The 22,148-nt window shown below is 47.9% G+C and overlaps 2 protein-coding genes across 2 annotated transcripts; both read left to right on the top strand.

Annotated features, from left to right (window-relative positions):
• Positions 1 to 1,160: 1,160 nt before the first annotated feature.
• Positions 1,161 to 2,713, top strand: LOC119407304 (TNF receptor-associated factor 6-like). Its single transcript, XM_037674212.2, has 2 exons — positions 1,161 to 1,460; positions 2,507 to 2,713. Exons 1-2 carry the CDS (start codon positions 1,161 to 1,163, stop codon positions 2,711 to 2,713), a joined length of 507 nt encoding a protein of 168 aa, XP_037530140.2.
• Positions 2,714 to 17,020: 14,307 nt separating this feature from the next.
• LOC125760060 (uncharacterized) lies at positions 17,021 to 18,498 on the top strand. The gene is made up of 2 exons (XM_049419702.1): positions 17,021 to 17,388; positions 18,411 to 18,498. Exons 1-2 carry the CDS (start codon positions 17,091 to 17,093, stop codon positions 18,425 to 18,427), a joined length of 315 nt encoding a protein of 104 aa, XP_049275659.1. The 5' UTR covers positions 17,021 to 17,090; the 3' UTR covers positions 18,428 to 18,498.
• The last annotated feature ends 3,650 nt before the right edge of the window (positions 18,499 to 22,148 follow it).

Consider the following 22,148-nt stretch of genomic DNA (forward strand, 5'->3'; position numbering starts at 1 on the left):
ATTTGTATTCCTATGATTCAGCAAGCTATATTCAAGCATTTCTCGACCCACGAGGAGTATATTAACGAAAGTTACGTATGATATTCACATTATTGCACCATAAAGTGCCCTTAGTTTCAATAATACTGACGTATGTACTCTAACGTGAGGGCTGACGTTACGTCGCACCATAAGTTATCCTTTAAACGCCAGTGTTGTCGACGTGCCTGGTAAGCCCACTATGTGCACACAGCTACTAAACTTACAATAACACATCGATCTACCTCGTAACGCTTGGTTCAAAGGTATAAAATACAGCATAGAAGTACACGCTGACTGCTTCGCATGAAACCAATTCCCACGACGCGTGCGATCTGCCGAATTTTTAGTTATATATTTGTGCACGCACAATAAAATACTTGTTGGCAGTAAGCGCCCGTCCTCGAGTGATGTTCTTTTTTTTTATTTCGAAAGCCTGCCCTAAGGCCTAGCAATTTATGGCGTCAAAAGCATACATGAAAATTTCCTTGCCCGTGTTTAAATTAGCGTAGACAAGAAAATTAGCTGTTTAAATTAGGTGTGATGTCACATTTTATGTTTATCTTTTGCTTGCTGTTAATGTTCCTCACCATACGTAGATGGCGACGGGGGCAACTAGCCGCCAACTTTTTGACACGTGAGCTCCTACGCAAGTTTTTCTACCAGTTTACGCATACCTTGTCCACAACTACTCAATATACACAAAGACGTGAATGCACCTTCGTAACACTTGGCTCAAAGAAAAAAAGCACAAGCACAGGCAGGTGCTCGCGGAATGCCTCACGTGAAATCGATCCACACAATGCGTAGTATCTGCAGAAATTTTCAATTCATAACATTGCAAATCTGCTGCTTTCCACTGCCGGTGTGTGTGTCAAAACGGGTGAGCCAGTTGCGTTCGAAAAACCGTCGACGCGCAAAGGGAAACGCCTCATGTAGACGTCTGTAGACGTTTTCCGTTCTAGATTTCTCAAGGGTGCTACGTGCAGATAGTGATTATCCGCGCCAGCACTCACGGGGCGGAAGCCACGGAGCCACCCCATCCTGACGTCACTACCTGCAGTCACATGATTCCAGCGAACGTCTGCGACTGCAAGCGAGATTACGGCCGAAGCAGTGCAACTTCTGCAGTCGTCGCTACCATGCCTAATCGCGAGGAGCGTCCAGCTCTGCATCGAGTGTGCAACTCGGTGAGCGGCATCAACTGGCGCCCGACGCGGTTCGACGACGAGTTGACGTTGAGCCGTTACTCGTGCTGCGTGTGTCACGTCATTCCGAGCACGACGGTCGTGCTGCCCTGTTCGCACGCTCTGTGCGAGCTGTGTGTGGCGGGGTGTGTCGTCCAAGATGGCGGAAGCGTCTGTCCCCTGGACGCCCAGCGTTTCTGCGAAGACGAGTGCCAGAACTTAAAGCTCCCTGCCAAGACGAAGAACAACCTCAAGGTCAGTGGTATGCATCAGCAGCCACTTTCTAACCATCGAAAACTGTTTGGTTAGGTTTGTAAACGCCCCTTTACCTTTCCCTAACTTTCATTTGACTTTCACGCCAGTGTTCTTACAGATGCTCGTTGTATTGAAACGCCCCCTTCTCAGCCTTTGACCGTTAGTCACTGTCAGGTTACGGCGCTCATCCGTTGATTCGAAGGTCGCGGCTTCGATCCCGGCCACGGCGGTCGTATTCAATGCAGAAGTAATGCTAGAGGCTTGTGTACTGCGCGATGTCAGTGCACGTTAAAGAATACCAGATGGTCGAAAATTCCGGAGCCCTCCACTACGGCGCCCCTCACGTTCTTATCGTGGTTCTTGCGGGTGAAACTCGAGATATTAGAATCATTATCGACACTGTGGTGATTTTGCGACAGAATGGACTACGAGACTATTTGGTTGACCTTCATTAGACAATGAAGGTCACCCGTACACTGTCGTCTCTTTTTGAGACGACAGTATGCGGCTCTTGCTCAGAACTGAAATATTTGCTGTAAAGGAAGCATATTATAAAAGCTAAAAAAATAGTGGGAAACACGCATGCGTGTCCTGCCCTGGTGCTTTGCTATAAAACGTATAAATGAGGCGTTCCCAATAAAATACATGTTTTTCCATGTTTGAAAACGATTTTTTTTAAATCCGGCAGATCCCACGCAGTGTGGCAATAAATTTCATGCAATGCAGTCACCGAGTAGCAGCCTTTGCCGGACTCTCGCTTTGAGTCAAATATTACACGGTGGATCGATCTCTTTGTGTAAATTGAGGCCTTTTGTTCCGTGGTGGGTAAGCCAGGCATGTCGACTTCACTGGCTACACTAAATGGTAGCACGTGGTCCGATTAAACGTCGAATACTTCGCATTTAAGAACTGTGTGCATGACGCTTACCTCTCAGTCCTAAGACAATGTTTACGTCTCGATTGGCTCTCCGTTGTGGTTATACCAAATTAATGCGACTGCTTTAAAACGGAGCTGCTTATCTTTTCAATTTACGTTTACCTTACAGGCTCATTGCTGGAATTATGCTGACGGCTGCGAATTTGTAGGCACCATCGAGGCCGTACTGCTGCACTTCGACAGAGAATGCGCCTTCCACGCTGTCCAGTGTCTACGCTGCGAACGAAGAATACTGCGCACAGACATCGCAGCACACTATGTTGCCGGATGCCCACAGAACGCTTCTTGTGCAAGCAGTGCTCAGCCGAACAGGTAAGATAGTCCGCCCACCAGTTGTTACGAGAGTGCAATACTGGAAAAGTTGTCCGCGCTTCAGACACAAATTAACGGACTCTCCAGAACCTCCGACTCCGCGCGTTTGAATGCCATCAGCCGCGCAGTCAGTGCGTTTGAAAGTAGTTGCCTGCGTGGAATGAAAGGCATCGAGTCGAACATCATTTCAACGATGACTCAACAACTGAACGCTGGCTTGGAAGAAGTGAAGATGCTTGTCAGAGATCCCTTAAGTGATCAGCTGTCATCCCTTCAGAGCCAAGTGAACGAACTCATTGAACAGTCAGGGCAGCATGACACCTCCGAAATGCAGGAAGTGGTAAGCCTAGTTAGAGACTCGCAAACTGAATTGAAGCAAGACGTGCAGGCCCAGTCGAAATTATTGGCACGCATGCTTCGGGACACCGAAAGTAAGTTCAAAGATGGTCTGACAGCCCAAATACAGGAATATGTACAAGCGCTAAAATTATCCGCAAGCGAGATGAAAGAACATGTGAGCCAGGCTGAGGCTAATCTCTCTTCGAAGCTGACGGACCAACAGCAGTCTCTGCAGAGAGCACTCGATTTCTTCGGCCAGAATAACGAATCTAGCGAAACAGAGAAGCCGCTTGCCACTGCTGCTCTTGGAGAAAAAGATATCCCATGGGACATGCAGAAGAGGTCAATCCCATTCAAGCTCGAAGTGTTTCTCGTTGAAACAGTGAAGATTCTGGAAGTTCCGCGCCAGCAGAATTATAAGCGCGAAAATGAACTATGGGTTTCGAATGTTACCAACATTGCGTCATATGGTGGCCCGGGCTTCAGTGTTTACTCAATTCAGTCTGTCGATGTGACCCTGAAAAACGCAAGTGTACTTAGCGCAGAGAAGAAAGTGTTCACAGTCGCAAATATTTGGTTGTACACGGACATCTGCACTAAAATTCTTTTTAGGAGCAGGCGTACCCAACCGACCTTTTTCATTGTTGTGAACTGCATTAAGACTTTCGGAAAGTCTAGCTTTCCGTTCACTAATATTACTGTAGAGGCAGTACGAATGGATCCTGAAACGTCCCTTCCCTTTCACCTTGGTGATCTGGGATCCTTTCCCTCTTCCAGGGACAGCACTTCATGTCTTTCGGCGACCTTCTTTATAGAAAAAGGAAAGCTCGCTGAAGGCGGCTTCATAGAAGACGGAGAACTTAAGCTGAAAATTAAGTTTAGATAAGGACCCAGCTACAAGCCCCCCTCTCCGCGGAATCCTGTTTTTTTATGACACATCTATTTAATGTGGAATATTCGAATTTGAAGACAAAAATTTTAACTGTGAAATTTTCTACCGCGTTCCAGCGTTCACTAGGCTCATTTATCCTTCAGGCTATACATAAATATCCATCCGGCATCGTCCCTGACAGCAGCTGAAGCGGCGCGACGCAGTGTGTCACGGTAAGGATCCATGTTCCGTGCCAGCCTCACGGTAATGTGCGCGCACTGAGGGATCCATCCTGCAGAAAGCAGGCAGTACACCACAGAGAACGCCGACACAACACCGTTCGCGTGCTCGGGCTGGGTCGGGCACGTTATGCGCACGTGATCTTGCGTGTACGCATAACGTGTTGATGCGTATGCGTCATGTGATCCTCCGGCTCCGATGAAGAAGAGGGTAGGGAAGCGATTTGGCTTGCAAAGGCTACACGGCACGAGGGGCAAGAGTTTCAAGCTCGCCTCCTCGCATCATGGTTTCGCGCTGGTTTGTCTCAGCTCGTAAGGAACCAATTTGAAAAAAAAATACCGATGATGTAATGTTCTTCATTCGATATGGAACAACTTCTAGTGTTTAACTACAATTTCTGATGTGACCTGGTGAGGGGCCCTTGAAAATTATATGTGTACTACGCGGGTAGACTGCGGGAATTCTAGCATTCACAACGACCGACGTGATCCAGTTATTAAAATGCACTGATTACAACGAAATAGTAAATAGCAAAGCGCCTTTTAAATCTTGCCAGGGTCAAGTAAAACTAAAAGGCTTTTGTAAAGCATAATCAGGATCATGGAATGAGTGCTGCGATTCTGATTGATCATATCTTCGGGTGTCATTAGCAAGACATTTGCAAAGCTCGCCAGAGTAACTGCTGCGGCTGTGTTTGATAACATGTTGCCTTGCGAATATGATCAATATGATATCGTGGCTCCAGTAGCAGTAGTGGATGTGTTGGATGGTCGTGTCACTGCATTGTGATTTTCAAAAGGGGCAGTTGAGCGCTCTCCCGTGGTAGAGCACCTTCAAGTTCGTCTAACACTCTTAAACCCGCCCCTCGGTGTAGACTTTACGAGAGAAGTGCACGTCCGCCCCTCTGTCACGTAAACTGGTCATCATTATATATAAATCCTTAAAGCTAAATAAAAGTTCCTTGGCGGTGCTGGGTTCGTACCCACCATCCGAAGTCAAATGCTTTCACTGCTGGACTACACAACCACTGTTCCTGACTGCGAATACATCTGTATTATATGAATGCGTGTACCGGCTGCACAAAAATACCAAAGTATAGCACTTTCTATTAAGGCTTCGTTGAAATATTTGAAGAACTATCAGGGTCTTTGATGCAGTCACCTAAGACGACTTCAAGGAAAAATCCATCTCCTTCCGATGCATTACCCCTCTCGACCACTGCTTCCGGAAGGTTTCCGCACCTAACGTGGCTTTGCACTGCCTCCATGATCGGCCCACCTGTGACCAAGTGACGATGTCGTGTCATGACGCTATCATGCGACGTCACGTCACGTGATGTCATGGTGACGTCGAAAATTGTGGCATCATGACGACGTCGTATAGTGACGTCATCACGTGATGACTTTTGCATATCTCGCGGTGATGCTGCTGACGCCGACGGTCAAGTTCCGCGTTTAATAACTCATCTAAGGCTGTCGCCTTAAAGGCCTCGCTAAGACAATACGTAAGAACACACGCAACATCGAACAAATCAGGGAATCAGAGTTTTCAAACTTTGATGCCAATGAGGCCCTTTCGGTTCTCGCGGGATACGCCTACCACGTGACCCTTCCCGATGCGGACGAACGCTGAATAGGGGCTATGCCGAGGCCATCCGAAAACGGCGTTCTGTATGTAAGACCGCAAACTTCACTCTTTCGTAGGAGTTGTCCATAACAGGAAGTTAAACGTGTCTCCACGGAAGCTGTTGCAGGGATGCTGACTCGGCACCCTTTTTCGCAAGCGAGAGCCATCGGTGCTTCATATGCGACTTGCAAATCCGCGCGTCGTCCTGGTTTGTCAGGTACAATAGAACGGTGATAGAGAGATAAACATCGTTCCATTGGAACACAGCGTCACCAGTAGATAGGCGCATTCGGAAACAAAAGAGCTGCCCCGAAGAACAAGAAAAAGACGGCGAATTGTCGTTTAAGGTCTGTTGAGAAGTGGGCACACCGAAGCAGAAGAAGAAAAAAAAGAAGCCATTGTTCTCACGGGCCGAAGGAAGCTCCTACCGACTACGTGAGAAAAGAATCCACTGGGCACGGTGCCAAACGGTGCAGGGCGATCTAGGATCCTTTTGGCATTGTGTCACTGCCGTGGTAGACAATAGAGGGTAAAGTATGGGCGGACTGTATCTCCTGCTGGAGCACGGTTCTGTGTCTCTGTACGAGGCGGTGAGGACGTCATTGTTGGGCGTATGTGCCTCACTGCAAGTCGAGACGTGCCTCTGTATCGCTTTGTTTCTGTTCTATATATAGTTTCTTACGATTACTATGGCGAGAGCCTCATCGATGCCTCATGAAACGCGAATAGCGACAATCGGCGTCGGCGTCAACGCGAGTGGTGAAAAAAATTATGGTCACCTGATAACGTCATCATGACGTCGCAGGTCGTTAAAACTTGTGACGAGTCATCATTACGTCACGGTGGCTTTACATAACGTGATGTCACATGATGACGTCATCACGCGACATTGTCACTTGGTCAAAGGTAGGCCGATCACGGAGGCAGTGCGAAACAAGGTGAGCCACAGAAAGTCCGCGATGCCTCCGATCCTGAAGGCAGTGCAAAACGACGTTCAATGCAGAAAGCTTCTTTAACACGAAAGTGTTTTATGCCGGGCTCCACCAAGACTTTAGTGACGTATTTCCGTCACGGAAATGATGTCGAAAAAATGTACATGATCAGATGGCAAAGAAAAAAAGTTCCGTCCGTCAACGGGCCTCGAACCCACGACCGCTCGGTCCGCATCAACAGATGCCGGGCGCGCTATCCACTGCGCCACGGTCACAGACTCCAGAGGCGTTACAAACGCGCCTTTTATATCTACCACTCTCCCGGTCGGCGGGGTGGTGTTGCCTCTGGAAGCGGCAAAGCAAAGAGAGAGAAGAAATAGTAGAGAAGGAAAGGCAGAGAGGTTAACCAGTATAGGACAACCAGTTTGCTACCCTACACATGACAGGGTGGGGGAGATTTAAAGATGGAAAGAGATAGAGAGAAAGATAGAAAGATAGCACATGACACAGCACACATAGAATCAGTCGGTCACTCTTGCGTGACAGTTGGTCACTTTTGCGTGGTACGCAACATTTCTGTCACAGTCGCTTGGCCAAGTTCGTCGCTCTCAAAAACCTCAGCAGTGCCTTCGTCGCCTTCAGTTGTGATGTCTTCTGTTGACAACATGCAAGTATTGTTTGAGCAGACATTTGTCTACTGTCGAGGCGTGCTAGAACGGACGCCAATGACTGTCTCTGAGCATTATATACCGGACAGTCGCACAGGACGTGGTGTAGCGTCTCCTCGCAACGACAGGCATCGCAGAGAGCGTTGTCGGCCATTCCAATTCGAAAGGAATAGGATTTCGTAAATGCCACCCCAAGCCACAAGCGATAAAGCAGTGGGGCCTCTCTTCGGCGGAGTCCAGTTGGCATACAGATATGCATCAAAGAGGACAGGTGGCGTTGACGATTAGTCCGGTTGATTTGGCTGCTTGGTGGGCACCATAGAGCGAGCGTGATCTCCTGTGCAAGGCCTCGAAGACTGCTTGCAGCGTCAGACCTTGAAAGTGGGATGGTATCTTCCTGTGTGCTTTCATCAGCTGTCCGAGCGGCATTATCGGCCTGTTCGTTCCCTATGACGCCGCAGTGACTTGGCAGCCATTGAAACGTCACGTGGTGCCCTTTCTCATATGAAGTGTGGAGAAGACCTCAAATTTCAAATACGAGCTGTTCGTATGGCCCGCGACGCAGAGCAGATAGCACAGATTGTAGGGCTGCCTTTGAGTCGCTGAAGATAGACCAATGTTGAGGTTGTTCCCGATTAACCAAACAAAGTGCAGCGCGCAAAGCAGCTAGTTCCGCAGCTGTCGACGTCGTGGAGTGCTCGGTCCTAAAGCTGATGGTAATAGATCTTGCTGGGACAACCACCGCACCGGACGAACACTGGATGTTTGTGGAACCATCTGTGTATATATGTACACTGTCCGCATACTTCTCGTACAAAAGAAGCAGAGACAGTTGTTTCAACACAGGTGACGACAGCTCAGATTTTTTCCGGATCCCTGGTACACTGAGTTGAACTGTGGGTCGATAAAACACCAAGGGGGCATCGGTGGTTTAGATGCAGTGGTGAAGCCCGAGGGAAGTTTGTCGTTGTACTTGACGATAGTTTTAGAAAATGATGCTTGGCGCCTCTCTGAAGGCAGTGTTGCAAGGTGATGACAGGGAGCACGTGAAAAATGTCTGACGTGCGTTCTCAGGACTTCCACCGTAATGTGAGTTTGCATTGGATGGTCACGAGCAATCGCAATAGTTACCTCTATTGACGTACATCTGGGCAAACCAAGGCACGCTGTGAGTGCTTGAGCTTGTACTGCCTGCAGAACACGAATATTGGTCTTACAAGTATTACTCAGCACGGGCAGGCTATATCTAAGAAAACCGAGAAAGAGCGCTCTGTAGAGTTCCAGCATTGCGTCTACTGACATCCCCCACGTCTTTCCTGCCAAGAACTGGAATAACTGGGAAATTGCTGTCAGGCGCTGCTTCAGGTAGGCCACGTGCGGGCTCCAACATAGGTCCCTGTCGATGATTACGCCAAGAAACCTGTGAGTTCTGGCATAAGGAATGGGCCGCCCGTTGATTGAGATGACATAAGGTTTCATTAGTTTCCGAGTGAATGCCACTAGTGCGCATTTTTCTGGTGATATGCTGAGACCTTGTTTACACAAGTAGCTAGCTGTCAAAGTTGCTGCTCTTTGAAGCCGCGCACGTATCTGAGGACGTGTGACTGCCGAAGTCCAGACACAGATGTCGTCTGCGTATATTGAAACCTTGATGGTAGTTGGCAAGTAGTCAGCAAGCCCAATAAGTGCGAGGTTGAATAGCGTCGGGCTGAGAACTCCGCCTTGAGGAACGCCCCTGGAGGTATAGCGTCGTGTAGTGGGGCAATCGTCTGTTAACACAAAGAATGACCTTGCAGCCAGGTAACTTGCAATCCACGAAAAAATTCGACCACCGAGGCCAACCGCCGCAAGTGCATCGAGAATGGCCTCATGTAATACGTTATCGTAGGCACCTTTCACATCTAAGAACAAAGCTGCAGATAGTCGCTTACGGGGCTTTTCGTGCTGAACATACGAAACGAGATCAACTACATTGTCGATGGAAGAGCGGTCACGTCGGAAACCAGCCATGGACTTCGGATAAATCTTGTAGTGTTCAAGATACCACTCAAGGCGGCCAAGGATCATTCTTTCCATCATCTTTCCTACGCAGCTGGCTAGTGCAATTGGGCGGTATGAGGCGAGTTCGAGGGGCGATTTGCCCTGCTTCAAGAGAGGCACCAAGCGGCTCACTTTCCAGTCGTCGGGAACATTGCCATCCTGCCATGAGGAGTTGTAGAGGCTCAGCAATTCTCTCCTTGCGGCTCCTCCCAGGTTGCACAAGGCTCGATATGGTATACCATCTGGACCCGGAGTGGTAGAACGCCTGCAGAGAGGCTAGTGCCGCCTCGAGCTCCTCCATTGTGAAAGGGAGGTCCATCGGCAGTCACGGGAATGGGGGACGTCACCGCGGGCTGGAGAATCTGGACGAGTCTTTTGGTTGGCGATCCGCGCACAAAAATCTTCTGCGACATCGATGTCTTGCCGCCCTTCAAAGAGTGCGAGCGCTTTAAAATGAAAAACGTTGCTCCGGAAGGCAACGCAGACCTTGCACAGTTTTCCAAATGCAGGCGGCAAAGCCAAAGGAATTCATTATTACTGTGGCCTCCTCGATTAGTACCTGCAACGCATTACACGTTCGTCCCATTCGGCCCGTTTTCAATAGAAATGCAATTTTGTCAATGCGTTAACACACCGCGAGGTGGCGACCTTAACCCAAGCGTCGTAGGGAGCCTACATGACCGCCTGTCGTTCATGTAGGCTCCCTAAAGCGTCGTAAAAGCGCCAGCCTCGCTCATAGTTATAGCATCACGCTAATCAACCCAAAAATAGCTCTGCGACGCGCACCTGCCTCACCTGGCTGTAACATCGCGTTCCCGCATACGCGCTCGCCCCCGAGAAATATTGCGGCCAGGGTACCGAGGTGGCACGACGCGCTTTGCGTTCCCTCTAGTTCGGCCGTGGTGTTCAATCACATTTTTAACATGCCGCAGGAATGGCGACCAAGTTTCTGCGTCTAATATGCGACGCTTTTCTGGCTATCACACCTGGTTCTCTGATTACGTTTTCACCGTTAATTACAATAACTACCACAAGGGCTTGTTAATCATTAACATGGACGTTAGTCGTCGGGATAGAGTTGTACCACCAATCATCAAGTGGGTGCATCCACGTTAAACGGTGCTATAGCTGCCAGACATCAATATACATTGTGCATACTCTCTTATATCAATGTACAGTAAACATTCAGTTACTTCTATAAGGGCACCTTTTACTTTCGTGTTATTCCGATTCCTATGACGGAGGGATCAACCATGTTTTTTCCTTTTTTTTTTGGGGGGGGGGGGGGGTGTGAGGGAAGGAGGAGGGAGAGGTTATATTTATTGTCTGAGAAGAAAAGATTTCTTTCTCCTTCCAGTCGTCTTAGGCGATTGCACAAGGAACCCTGTGAGTTTTTGTTAACCCTATATCGAGTTTTTTTTAACCCTACGTCGCGCACGCGAATCAAAGAAACGTATACTTATTAATGCATAATAATAGAAAATGAATTCTTTAAAACGTGTTGAAAGGAAGAGCAGGAAAACGCGTAATACTCTTCAGTTTTTTGGCTGGAATAAAGATGGCATTTTACCGAGCGCTTTCTGTCAGCAAAATCTACGGAAGAGAGAAGCGAAGGCGAAATGCCAGCGCCGTGAGTTAGACGCACCGGGCTCGGAGAAACAACATAAAAGCAGTGGAAACGGGGACCATAGAACAGGAAAGATATAATCGCGAAACAAATCAGGTAATCACAGGAAAGAACATAAAATGATATAAAATACCACATAATCACACGCAACAAACAAAAAGAGGAGAGAAACAAAAGAAAGAGCAAAAGAAAGCAGAAAAGAGCAGAAAAACACAAGGGAAAAACAGTCGCATCGACGCTCCGCAGTTCATGCAGCTAGCTCTCACTTAGGTTGGAACTGGCGTTGATTTATTTAGTGGCATGAGCAGCGAGTAATAAATTTTCTTCTCAAATAGTGAATCCCGGTCGACCTCCGGCCTATAAAACGGTCTAAAAGGCAGTTTCAGAATAGGTCCATAGTGTTAAAGGAAACGTATATTTACAGATAAGGTACAAGCAGAAACAATGGCTGAGACAATGGCGGACTGGAGCCTGTTTGTTTGTTTGCTTGCTTGCTTGCTTGTTTGTTGTTTGTTTGTTCTTCCATCAACAATATGCACATATTACTCTGGGGGAGTGACCAGAAATCGTAGTTTAAAATTTAGAAGATAATTTGCACAATGCTGAATCATAAAAAATCATTTAAAAAATGGCATGTTCATTTGGCACTTCGTCGTCGACTCTCCAGAGCGGGTCCCTCTACTACCTGGTGCCACTAACCCACCACTGCCTTCTTACACCACCCCGCGGCGTAAAAGCGTCGACTAGGCGCTTGTCGCGGAAGTAGTGAGGTATACGGCACATACGGTTTCAGTCTTACGACGTGCATAACAGTGGATGGTGGTGGCGTTGTCTGCATTGAATCGACGACTCGCTGTATTTCGTATGTGAGATCAGTTACCTGGCGCAGGACTTTGTATGGTCCGTCATAGTGAAATAACTTTTCGGAGAGACCGATGCGACGACATGGGGTACACAATATTGACAAGTGAACCGGGTGCATAACAGACATCCCGGTGCCGGCGATGATGCAGGTCTTTTCGAAAGGCCTGGGATGTCGTGAGTCGTTTCTCGGGCAATCTGTCGTGCTGCGTCGGCTTGTGCAATGGCATCGCGAACGTATGTGACAGGCGAGTTTAAACTAGCTGCAATTTGACGGAGTGAACTTGAACCAGTTTGAAGCAGCTGGAATTCTGACGGAGTGAATACTGACCGCGTACTTAAGTGCATAGTACTTTTCTGGAGGACATTCGAGGATAGTTGGTAGCGACGTCGGTCTGTGGTCCAGGCGAGCTGGAGTGATTGCGAGTGATCGCCTCTGCACAGCGTAGCGAGGACTGCCGCAGAAGATATTCTGCAGTCTCCTCGATACCACAGACGTCGCAAAGAGCGTTGTCTGCCATTCCTATACGAAGCCAAAAAATGAAAATTTTAAACACGCTGTGCCGCAGGAACCAAAGTTTCGACGAGTGGTTTCGTCGAAAAGTGGGCAGTCAAGACCACTTGTTGAAACGTTAGCTCCGGGGACATCCCGTGTTCCAGTGATTTTTCATCGCTTCAGGCATCTTCCCCGGAACTATGCGTTATTGTGATTCCTACTTTCAATGTGTATGCCTTGCTGTATGTAGCACACTGCCCGTGAAGTGTCATATTGTCATGTTTTTCATTGTGGTGCTGTTACCTCTCCGGCTTTTCTTTTTTTTCTTTTTGTGCTTTCTTTCTGGGGCTGTGAATTAGTCAAGTTCTTTTTTATACAAAACTTTTTTTTATTATTTTCACACTCCCTCCTTTCTGTACGACGGAACGAAAAATAAACTTGACTTGACTTGAAACTTGACTTGAGTTGTGCCGCGTGTCCACTGTAAGTCCGTATCCGCAGCCACTTCAAAAGGCAGTATCGCTGCACGGATTGACCATTGTCGCTCTACTATTTCTTTTCTCGCGAGATCGTTCTCTTGTTTTCTTGCTCTTTTCTTTCAGCCACGACGTCTGGGGAGTCGCAGCTCCGCCTTTGTTCACTCCCGTACGTCGCACAAGACTCGGTCCTCCGACAGGACGTCAAGAGAAGAGGACGTGCAGTCTCCACACGAAGCGTGTAGGAGAAGACGCTGTCTTCACCGTGTGTTTACGGAAAAGACGCAAAGTTCGCGCCGTAAAAGAAAAGGCAAAATAAAACGTCGCGACCGTCTTGCTTTTCTGTGTGTTCTGAGTGTCAATGCAGGGATTGCTAGTTTTTGCTTCCTGTGATGTTCTTTTTTTAAAGCCACTCATAGCAGAAGCTGTCTGGAAAAGACATTCTGCAAGAGTCTCGTGAAACGTTTTTTTTCGGCTGATAGAGGCATGTGTCATGCATTGTATACACTTCAAGCTTTGGGAGGGGAAAAAAAAAGGGGGACTTGACGTTCTAGACGGTGTGTTATTTATTTATTTATTTATTTATTTATTTATTTATTATTTATTTATTTATTTACAGATTACCTACATCGCCATATAGGCATTACGTGGGTGGGGGGGGGGGAACAAAAACATAACCAGAACAAAGGAACGCTTGCAGAGATATATACACACATATATAAATATCAATATAACATTATTTGGAGTAACATGAGTATGGATCACCAAATGTAATTTCGAGACACGTAGTATACGTACATTTGTTATTGCAAGAAGAATTTCACAACATGGACAAAAATAAATCATTATCCGTTATATTTACTAAGTCGTCTGTTAAACTGTTCCAATCTCTTATTGTTTTAGGAAGACGAGTGGAAAAAAACATGGATGATCCCTCCGTCATAGGAATCGGTATAACACGAAAGTGAAACGTGTCTTCACAGAAGTTGCGCTTATCGTGTAGTGATATATGAGAGCTTGTACAATATCTGTTCGTGTTGGCAGCTATAGCACCGTTTGACGTCGATGCACCCATGTTGACGCATAGTGGCATGTCTCCGTCGCGACGACCAACGCCATGATCATGATTAAACCGTTGTGGTAGCTGAAGTTGTGAAAATATATTTGGAATCAGCGAATTGTGAATCGTGCGTAAAGATGACATCAACAAGCTCATAATCAACACTGGTACCCGATATGCACTTCTTCAAAACGTCGTCAATTAAGGAGAGAAGCGGCCACGGTGTGCGCTTACTAGTAATGGTTACCGACGCCTGTGTTCATGCATGCACTACCACACTGCGCTTCAGCAACACGGGAGGCAGAGGTTCGTAACTTGAGCCGCAAGCGCGTGCGTCCTTCTGGCCTCTGTCTCGCTCCATCAAGGCACGACATTCGCCCGTCGAAATCGCGCCCTTTTAGCAACGCGTATTGCAGCAGTTTTGTTAGTCGGTGCTCTCGCAATCGAAGCAGTCGGCGGCGGACAAACCCCGTTGTGCACGTGGAACTTGCACTAATCCGATGAGATGGCGCAGGCTAACACGAAGCGAAAGGCAAAGAACGCAACTGCGTCTAGGTTCCCTCGGCGACGCCAGCGTGGCAAGTGTCCCTCGCGGGTATCGAGACGCTTTAACCATGTCCTCCGATATCACGCGCAATCTCGGAGTAAGCGCTAGTAAATGTCGATCGTGACGCATTACTTCTTTTTGCCTCTCACAGACCGCCCCGCTCCGCCCGCCTACCTACACCGCCAACAGAGAGCACCGTGCGAGAGAGAATGTGTGAAAGATATAAGGTGCGTTCGTAAAGCGCCCGCCATCTGCTAAGTTCGCTTAATCGGTTGAACGTCGGGCGCTTACCGTCGCGGCCGCAAGGTCGTGGGTTCGGTTCCCAGCGGCAGATCTTTTTGTCTTAGTTTCTTTCTTTCTCACCCGTTGGCGTCCATTTTATCAACGTCATAACCGTGACGGAAGTACTTGGTGGACCCCGGCATAAAACACTGTCGTGTTAAAAATTATGATTTGTGGCGTAGTGGGCACGTTGCTAGTGTACTTGTATTAGTATCCACAAGAGAGTTTATGACGGGCTCTAGATATGCCGCCCTTCGAGCTTTCGCTGTGACTGTGCTGCGCTTTCCGCGCAGGCCTGGCATTTCTATCTATCTGTCTAGCCGCCTACGTCTGGGTGCTCGCTTGATTGCCTCATTAACTTGGTGTAGACCGAAATAGGCATGGAAGGGTAAGTGGGGTTGACGAATATGTCTGTCGGGCCATGACATGAATAACGTGGAAATGCTGTCGCGTACGTCGTCAAACCCTTTCCTCCAGACACGTGTGGCACATACCCGTTTACCACGGGCCGCGGTTTATGGGTATGCGCCACAGGTGATTGACAGTTTATATCTACCCAGGAACGACGAGAACAGACATTGGTCATTCAAATGCGAGAGCGTTAAGAGAAACCGACATCGGCAGCGTTGACCCGACGAATGAAAAGAATAAATTCGGATCCCAGCCGGAATCGAACACAAGCATTCTGCGTGGCAGTCAAGTATTCCACCACAGATCCACGCCAGGCCTATAAACTGCTTTGGAAGAACAGCCTACGCAGGCGTAATGACGGTGCAACGTCAGTTGTCGTTGTGGTGCTGGCCATCTAATTTTACAAGAACGCGCTAAACACTACATTTGTACTCCTATGATACAGGCGTCATATCAGATTAACGCCTGTGGTTCCAGTGTTGGCTCCGCTTTTATAACAGTCAAATAATTAGATTTGCATTTCAATGATTCAGCATGCTATATTGAAGCATTGCTCGACCCCGGAGGAATACATTAACGAACGTTACGTATGATATTCACATGATTGCACCATAATGTGCACTTAATTTCGATGATACTGACATATGTACTCTAACCTTAGGGCTGACGTTATGTCGCACCATAAGTTACCCTTTAAACGCCAGTGTTGTCGATGTGCCTGGTAAGCCCACGATGTGCACACAGCTACTACACTTGCAAAAACACGTCGATCCACCTCGTAACGCGTGGCTCATGGCCATAAAATGCAGCACAGAAGTAATCGCTGACTGCTTCGCATGACCGATTCCCACAACGCGTGAGATCTGCCGAAATTTTTTTTCATCAGTACTACGTGAAACTGCGCCTATGTTTCTTTCAACCCCCCCCCCCCCCCCCCCCCATTTTCATAAGCTATATATTTGTGCACGCACAATAAAAGCTTTGTCGGCAGTAAGCGCCCGTGGTCGAGTGTTATTGTTTTTTTTTATTTCGAAAGGCTGCCCTAAGGCATAGTAATTGGTGGTGTCAAAAGCAAACATGCAATTTTCCTTGCCCGTGTTTAAACTAGCGTGCACAAGAAAATTAGTTGTGTCATATTTTATGTTTATGTTTTGCTTGCTGTTATCCATTTTTTCACTCGGTTACAGCGCAACACACACGAGGACAATAGAAGGAAAATGGACAACACGGCGCAGTGTGTTGACCGCTTCCTTCTATTGTCCTCGTGTGTGTTGCGCTGTAACCGAGTGAAAAAATGAGTCCCAACCAACTGGCCCAACTTGCTGTTTTGCTTGCTTGCTGTTAAGTGTCCCCACCATACGTAGATGGCGACGGGGGAAACTAACCGCCATCGTGTTGACACGTGAGCTTCTACGGAAAATTTTCTACCAGTTTACGCATATCTTGCCCACAACTACTCAATTTATACAAAGACGGCGATGTACCTCGTAACACTTGGCTCAAGGAAAAAAACCTATGGCACAGGCAGCTGCTCGCGGAATGCTTCACATGAAATCGATTCCCACAATGCGTAGGATTTGCAGGAATTTTCACTTCATAACATTGCAAATTTGCCGCATTCTACTGCCGATGTGTGTGTCAAAAGGGGTGAGTCAGTTGCGTTCGGAAAACCGTCGATGTGCAACGGGAAGCGCCGCATGTAGACGTTCGTAGACGTTTTCCGCTCTGCGGGAAACGCTTACATTTCTCAAGGGTGCTGTCTGCAGATAGTGCTTATCCGCGCTGGCAGCCACGGAACCACTCCAACCTGACGTCACTACCGGCAGTCACGTGATTCTGGTGAACGCCTGCGGCCCCGAGCGAGATTACGGCCGAAACAGAGCAACCTCTGCAGCCGTTGCTAGCATGCCTGATCGCGGAGAGCGTCCAGCTCTGCACCGACTGTGCGACTCGGTGAGCGGCGTCAACTGGCGCCCGACGCGGTTCGAGGACGAGTTCAAGTTGAGTCGTTACTCGTGCTGCGTGTGTCACGTCATTCCGAGCACGACGGTAGTGCTGCCCTGTTCGCACGCTCTGTGCGAGCTGTGTGTGGCGGGGTGTGTCGTCCAAGATGGCGGAAGCGTCTGTCCCCTGGACGCCCAGCCTTTCTGCGAAGACGAGTGCCAGAACTTAGATTCCTGCCAAAACGAAAAACAACCTCAAGGTCAGTGTTATGCATCAGCAGCCACTTTCTAAAGCAACGAAACCTTTTTGGTTAGGTTTGTAAACTCCCGTTACCTCTCCCTAGCTTTCATTTGTCTTTGACGCCAGCACAGCTGCTCGTTGTATTGATACATCCTCTTTCTCAGCCTTCGACTGTTAGTCATTGTCAGGTTACGGTGCTCATCTGTTGATTCGAAGGTCGTGGGTTCCATCCCGGCCGTGGCGGTCGTATTACATGAAGTAATGCTAGAGGCTTGCGTACTGTGCGATGTCAGTGCACGTTAGAGAACACCATATGGTCGAAAATTCCGGAGCCCTCCACTACGGCGTTCCTCATGTTCTTATCGTGGTTTTGGCATGTCAAACTGCAGATATTATAATAGTCATCGAGAAAGTGGTGATTGTGCGGCAGGACGGACTACGATACTATTTGGTTGACCTTCATTAGCAAATGGTCAGCCGTATACTGCCGTCTGTTTTTCAGACGACAGTATACTGCTCTTGCTCAGAACAGAAGTACTTGTTGTAATGGAAGCATATCATAAAAGCTAGAAAAAAAGGGGGGAGGGGACACGCATGCGTGTTCTGCGCGGGTACTTTGTAATAAAACGTATAAATGGGTCGTTCGCAATAAAATGTTTGAATACGATTTTTGTTAAAATCCGGCAAATCCCATGCACAGGGGAAATAAATTTCATTCGAAGAAGCCACCGAGTAGCAGCCTATGCCAGACTCTCGCTTTGAGTCAAGCATTACAAGGTGGATCGATGTCTTTGTGTATATTGAGAAGTTTTGCCCCTATGCTGAGTAAGCCAGGCATGTGGACTTCACTGGCTACACTAAATGGTAGCTCGTGGTCTGATTTAACGTCGAATACTTCGCATTTAAACTGTGTGCATGGCGGTTACCTCTGAGTCCTGTTACTTTTACGTCTCGATTGGCTCTTCGTTGTGGTTATACCAAATTAATGTGACTGCTTTAAAACTGAGCTGCTTATCTTTTCAATTTACGTTTACCTTACAGGCTCATTGCTGGAATGATGCTGACGGCTGCGACTTTGTAGGCACGATCGAGGCCGTACTGCTGCACTTCGACAGAGAATGCGCCTTCCACGCTGTCCAGTGTCTACGCTGTGAACGAAGAATACTGCGCACAGACATCGCAGCACACTATGTTGCCAGATGCCCACAGAACGCTTCTTGTGCAAGCAGTGCTCAGCCGAACAGGCAAGATAGTCCATCTACCAGTTGTTACGAGAGTGCAATACTGGAAAAGTTGTCCGCTCTTCAGACACAAATCAACGGATTCTCTAGAAGCCCGGACTCCGCGCGTTTGAATGCCATCAGCCGCGCAGTCAGTGCGTTTGAAAGTAGTTGCCTGCGTGGAATGAAAGGCATCGAGTCGAACATCATTTCGACGATGACTCAACAACTGAACGCTGGCTTGGAAGAAGTGAAGATGCTTGTCAGAGATCCCTTAAGTGATCAGCTGTCATCAGTTCAGAGCCAAGTGACGAAACTCATTGAACAGTCAGGGCAGCATGACGCCTCCGAAATGCAGGAAGTGGTAAGCCTAGTTAGAGACTCGCAAACTGAATTGAAGCAAGACGTGCAGGCCCAGTCGCAATTATTGGCGCGCATGCTTCGGGACACCGAAAGTAAATTCAAAGATGGTCTGTCAGCCCAATTACAGGAACATGTGGAAGCGCTAATATTCTCCGTATGCAAGATGAAAGAATATGTGAGCAAGGTTGAGGCTAATCTCTCTTCGAAGCTGACGGACCAACAGCAGTCTCTGCAGAGAGCGCTCGATTTCTTCAAGCAGAATAACGAATCTAGCGAAACAGAGAAGCCCCTTGCCACTGTTCCTCTGGGAAAGGAAGAAGGTATTCCGTGGGACATGCAGGAGAGGTCGATTCCGTTCAAGCTTGAAGTGTTCCTCCTTGAAACAGTGAAGTTTCTGGAAGTTCAGCGCCAGCAGAATTATAAGCGCGAAAATGAACTATGGGTTTCGACTGTTACCAACAATGATTCAGACAGTGGCCCGAGCTTCAGTGTTTCCACAATTCCGTCTCTCAACGTGATCCTGGGAAACGCGAGTGTACTTAGCGCATACAAGAAAGTGTTCACAGTTGCGAATATTTGGTTCCACAAGGACATGCTCACTAAAATTATCTTTAGGGCGTGGCCTTTCTCACCGACCATTTTGGTTGAAATGTACGGCAGTAAGACTTCGGGAAAATCCAGCTTTCCGTTCACCAATGTTACTGTAAAGGCGGTACGAATGCGTCCTGAAACGTCCCTTCCTTTTCACCGTAGTCTTATGTCTATCCTTCCCTCGTCCAGAGAGAGCACTTCACATTTTTATGCGAGCTTCACTATAGAAAAAGGAAAGCTCGCTCAAGGCGGCTTCATAGAAGACGGAAAGCTTGATCTCACAATTAGATTTGAATAAGGACACAGCTACAGCTCTTGCACTCCGCGGAAACCTTTTGATGACACATCTATTTAATGCGGAATATTCGAATTTCAAGACAACGGCAGCGAATTTACCTTGTCTGTTTCTGAGCATCTGTTTGATACCGGGAAGCTTATAGACGCCATAACGTTTCACCTAAAACTTTACTTAATATAAGAACAATGTTTCCCTTTTGTGTTAGTAGGGGCTGCGTTGTTGAAAACAGGGTAGACACATATAGCGATCCCGTAGAAGATTAGTTTCGTGCCTAGAGACTTATTTATTAAGCGACTAGCACCGCTAAGTGTTCCCATGAGTGAGAAACTGTTGCGGCATCGTTGCGAACTTCTAGCGCAATCTTCCCATGCGTGTAGATAGCAATAGATGCGTTACGATTACGAACGGGCATCTATAATAATAATTATAAAAAAAAAACTTGTGTGATTGAATCTACTGGCCACAACAGGACTGAAGTCTTGTGTTTAGGCTACTGACCAGGAGTGGACTTCAAGGGTTGTTGAAACGCACAATGCAATGATATGCAAGTGCGAAAAACGTGTAGCGCAATGTTCTCGAACAAGGCGTTTTGAAAAACTGCGTTCAGTATGAAGCCATGTGAACACTGTTGTGTGAAGGTGTTCTAATAAACTGCCGTTTGTTTCCTGCATTGAGACAGAGTGATGCTTTATTGATCGAAAGAAGATACTTAGTTCGATTGGTTGAGATGCCTCTTTAGTCCTGGGCCCTTTTGAAATCTGCAGACCGTGTGACCTAGTTCATAAAGAACGTTTGTTCTTGCACGTCTAAGCTGGCTATGTGAAGTTCTTTGTTGTTGTTTTGATGTACACTGGTTAGGTTTCCGAGGATTTTTAATTTTTTTTATTTTCTTTGATTGGTGATCATGGTTCTTTCATTCGAAAAGCTACAAGTGTCTCAATAAAGGACGCTGTCTTGACTTCTTACAATTACTGATTGGAAAAATTTACGCGAAGGAAACATGAACAGAAAGACAAAACAAATAGGACAAGAGTGACAGAGTCAAAACTAAGCGCGCTTGTAATGCCAGTTGCGTGTCCACGCGTGAACACCACGTTTTATGTGTAGTCACGTGACAAGCTGTGCTTACACCCCAACATGGCTGACCACCGCCTTTATGGGCTCTATGTGAAACAGGAACATCGGCTGGGCACTGGGACGTCTAAAAAACTAACCATCGCGCATTGACACTAACGAAGAGAAGTAGTAGAGGAGGAAAGGCAGGGAGGTTAATCACTTCAGGACAACCGGTTTGCTACCCTACGCATGGCAACAGGGGGGGGGGGGATATTTATAGGTGGAGCGCAAACAGAGAGAGAAAGACAGCACGCAACACAGCACACACAGTCACTCTTGCGTGGTACGCGACATCACTGTCTGTCCGTTTGTGCAATGCCGTTTATTTTAAAAACCTAATTGGTGCCTTCGTCGCCTGCAAGGGCGATGTCTGGTGCCGACGGCGTGTTAGAATGGTTTCAATCAACAGACATTGGTCCACGCTTGATGGGACACGAACGAGCGCTAAGAAACGGCGACGCAAGCAGGAGGCGCACCGGGCAGGCGCTCATTGGTCTATCGTCAGGGTGCGCTAGGGCGGACACCAGGGACTGTCTCTGAACATTATATCCCGGACAGTGAATAATAATATTGTAGCGAAGCGTTGGAAGTCTATGTAATGGGTTGCCCTCTCGGGCGCTCTCTAGTGGGTCGTCCCCTTCGGCTCTTCTCTGACAGCACGCTCCTCGCGCTCAGAGTCCGCGCTCTGTCTTGACTGTCGCCGTTGTGCTTCGTCGACTAGTGCCGTCAATAAACGCCTTTATAATTTGGTGGAGAGTGCTGCGCCGTCCAACCAGCTTCGGTCCGTTCGATGCCCCTGGCGCTTCGATCCCGTACCGTGCCCTCTACCATGCCTCAAGACGCCGCCCAGCAAACGCTTCCCCCTGTACCGACACCATGCTCCTGTTCCCCCGCATCCGCGACCCTCCTATATTCACCGGCGCGGATGGCACTGACGTGGAGGACTGGCTCGCGATATACGAGCGCGTGAGCGTACCCAACAAATGGGACGAGGCAGGAAAGCTGAGCAACCTGGTTTTCTACCTCGCGGGTGTGGCCAGCCTGTGGTACAACAACCACGCAACCGATTTCCTCACGTGGTCTGATTTCAAGACTGCCATCATCAACGTGTTGGCCGACCTGCCGTACGTAACTGCAAGCCGAACAGCGTTTACGTGAACGAGCTCAGCAGACCGGTGAGTCGTTTACCAG

Source organism: Rhipicephalus sanguineus, chromosome 10 (genome assembly GCF_013339695.2).
Source record: "Rhipicephalus sanguineus isolate Rsan-2018 chromosome 10, BIME_Rsan_1.4, whole genome shotgun sequence".
Taxonomy (NCBI): Eukaryota; Metazoa; Arthropoda; class Arachnida; order Ixodida; family Ixodidae; genus Rhipicephalus; species Rhipicephalus sanguineus.

What these genes read in the sequence shown, in the direction of transcription:
- LOC119407304 (XM_037674212.2), top strand. Translation starts at nt 1,161, where the DNA reads ATGCCTAATCGCGAGGAGCGTCCAGCTCTGCATCGAGTGTGCAACTCG. An exon ending in AGACGAAGAACAACCTCAAG is followed by an intron (nt 1,461 to 2,506) that starts GTCAGTGGTATG and finishes TTTACCTTACAG; the next exon opens with GCTCATTGCTGGAATTATGC.
- LOC125760060 (XM_049419702.1), top strand. Translation starts at nt 17,091, where the DNA reads ATGCCTGATCGCGGAGAGCGTCCAGCTCTGCACCGACTGTGCGACTCG.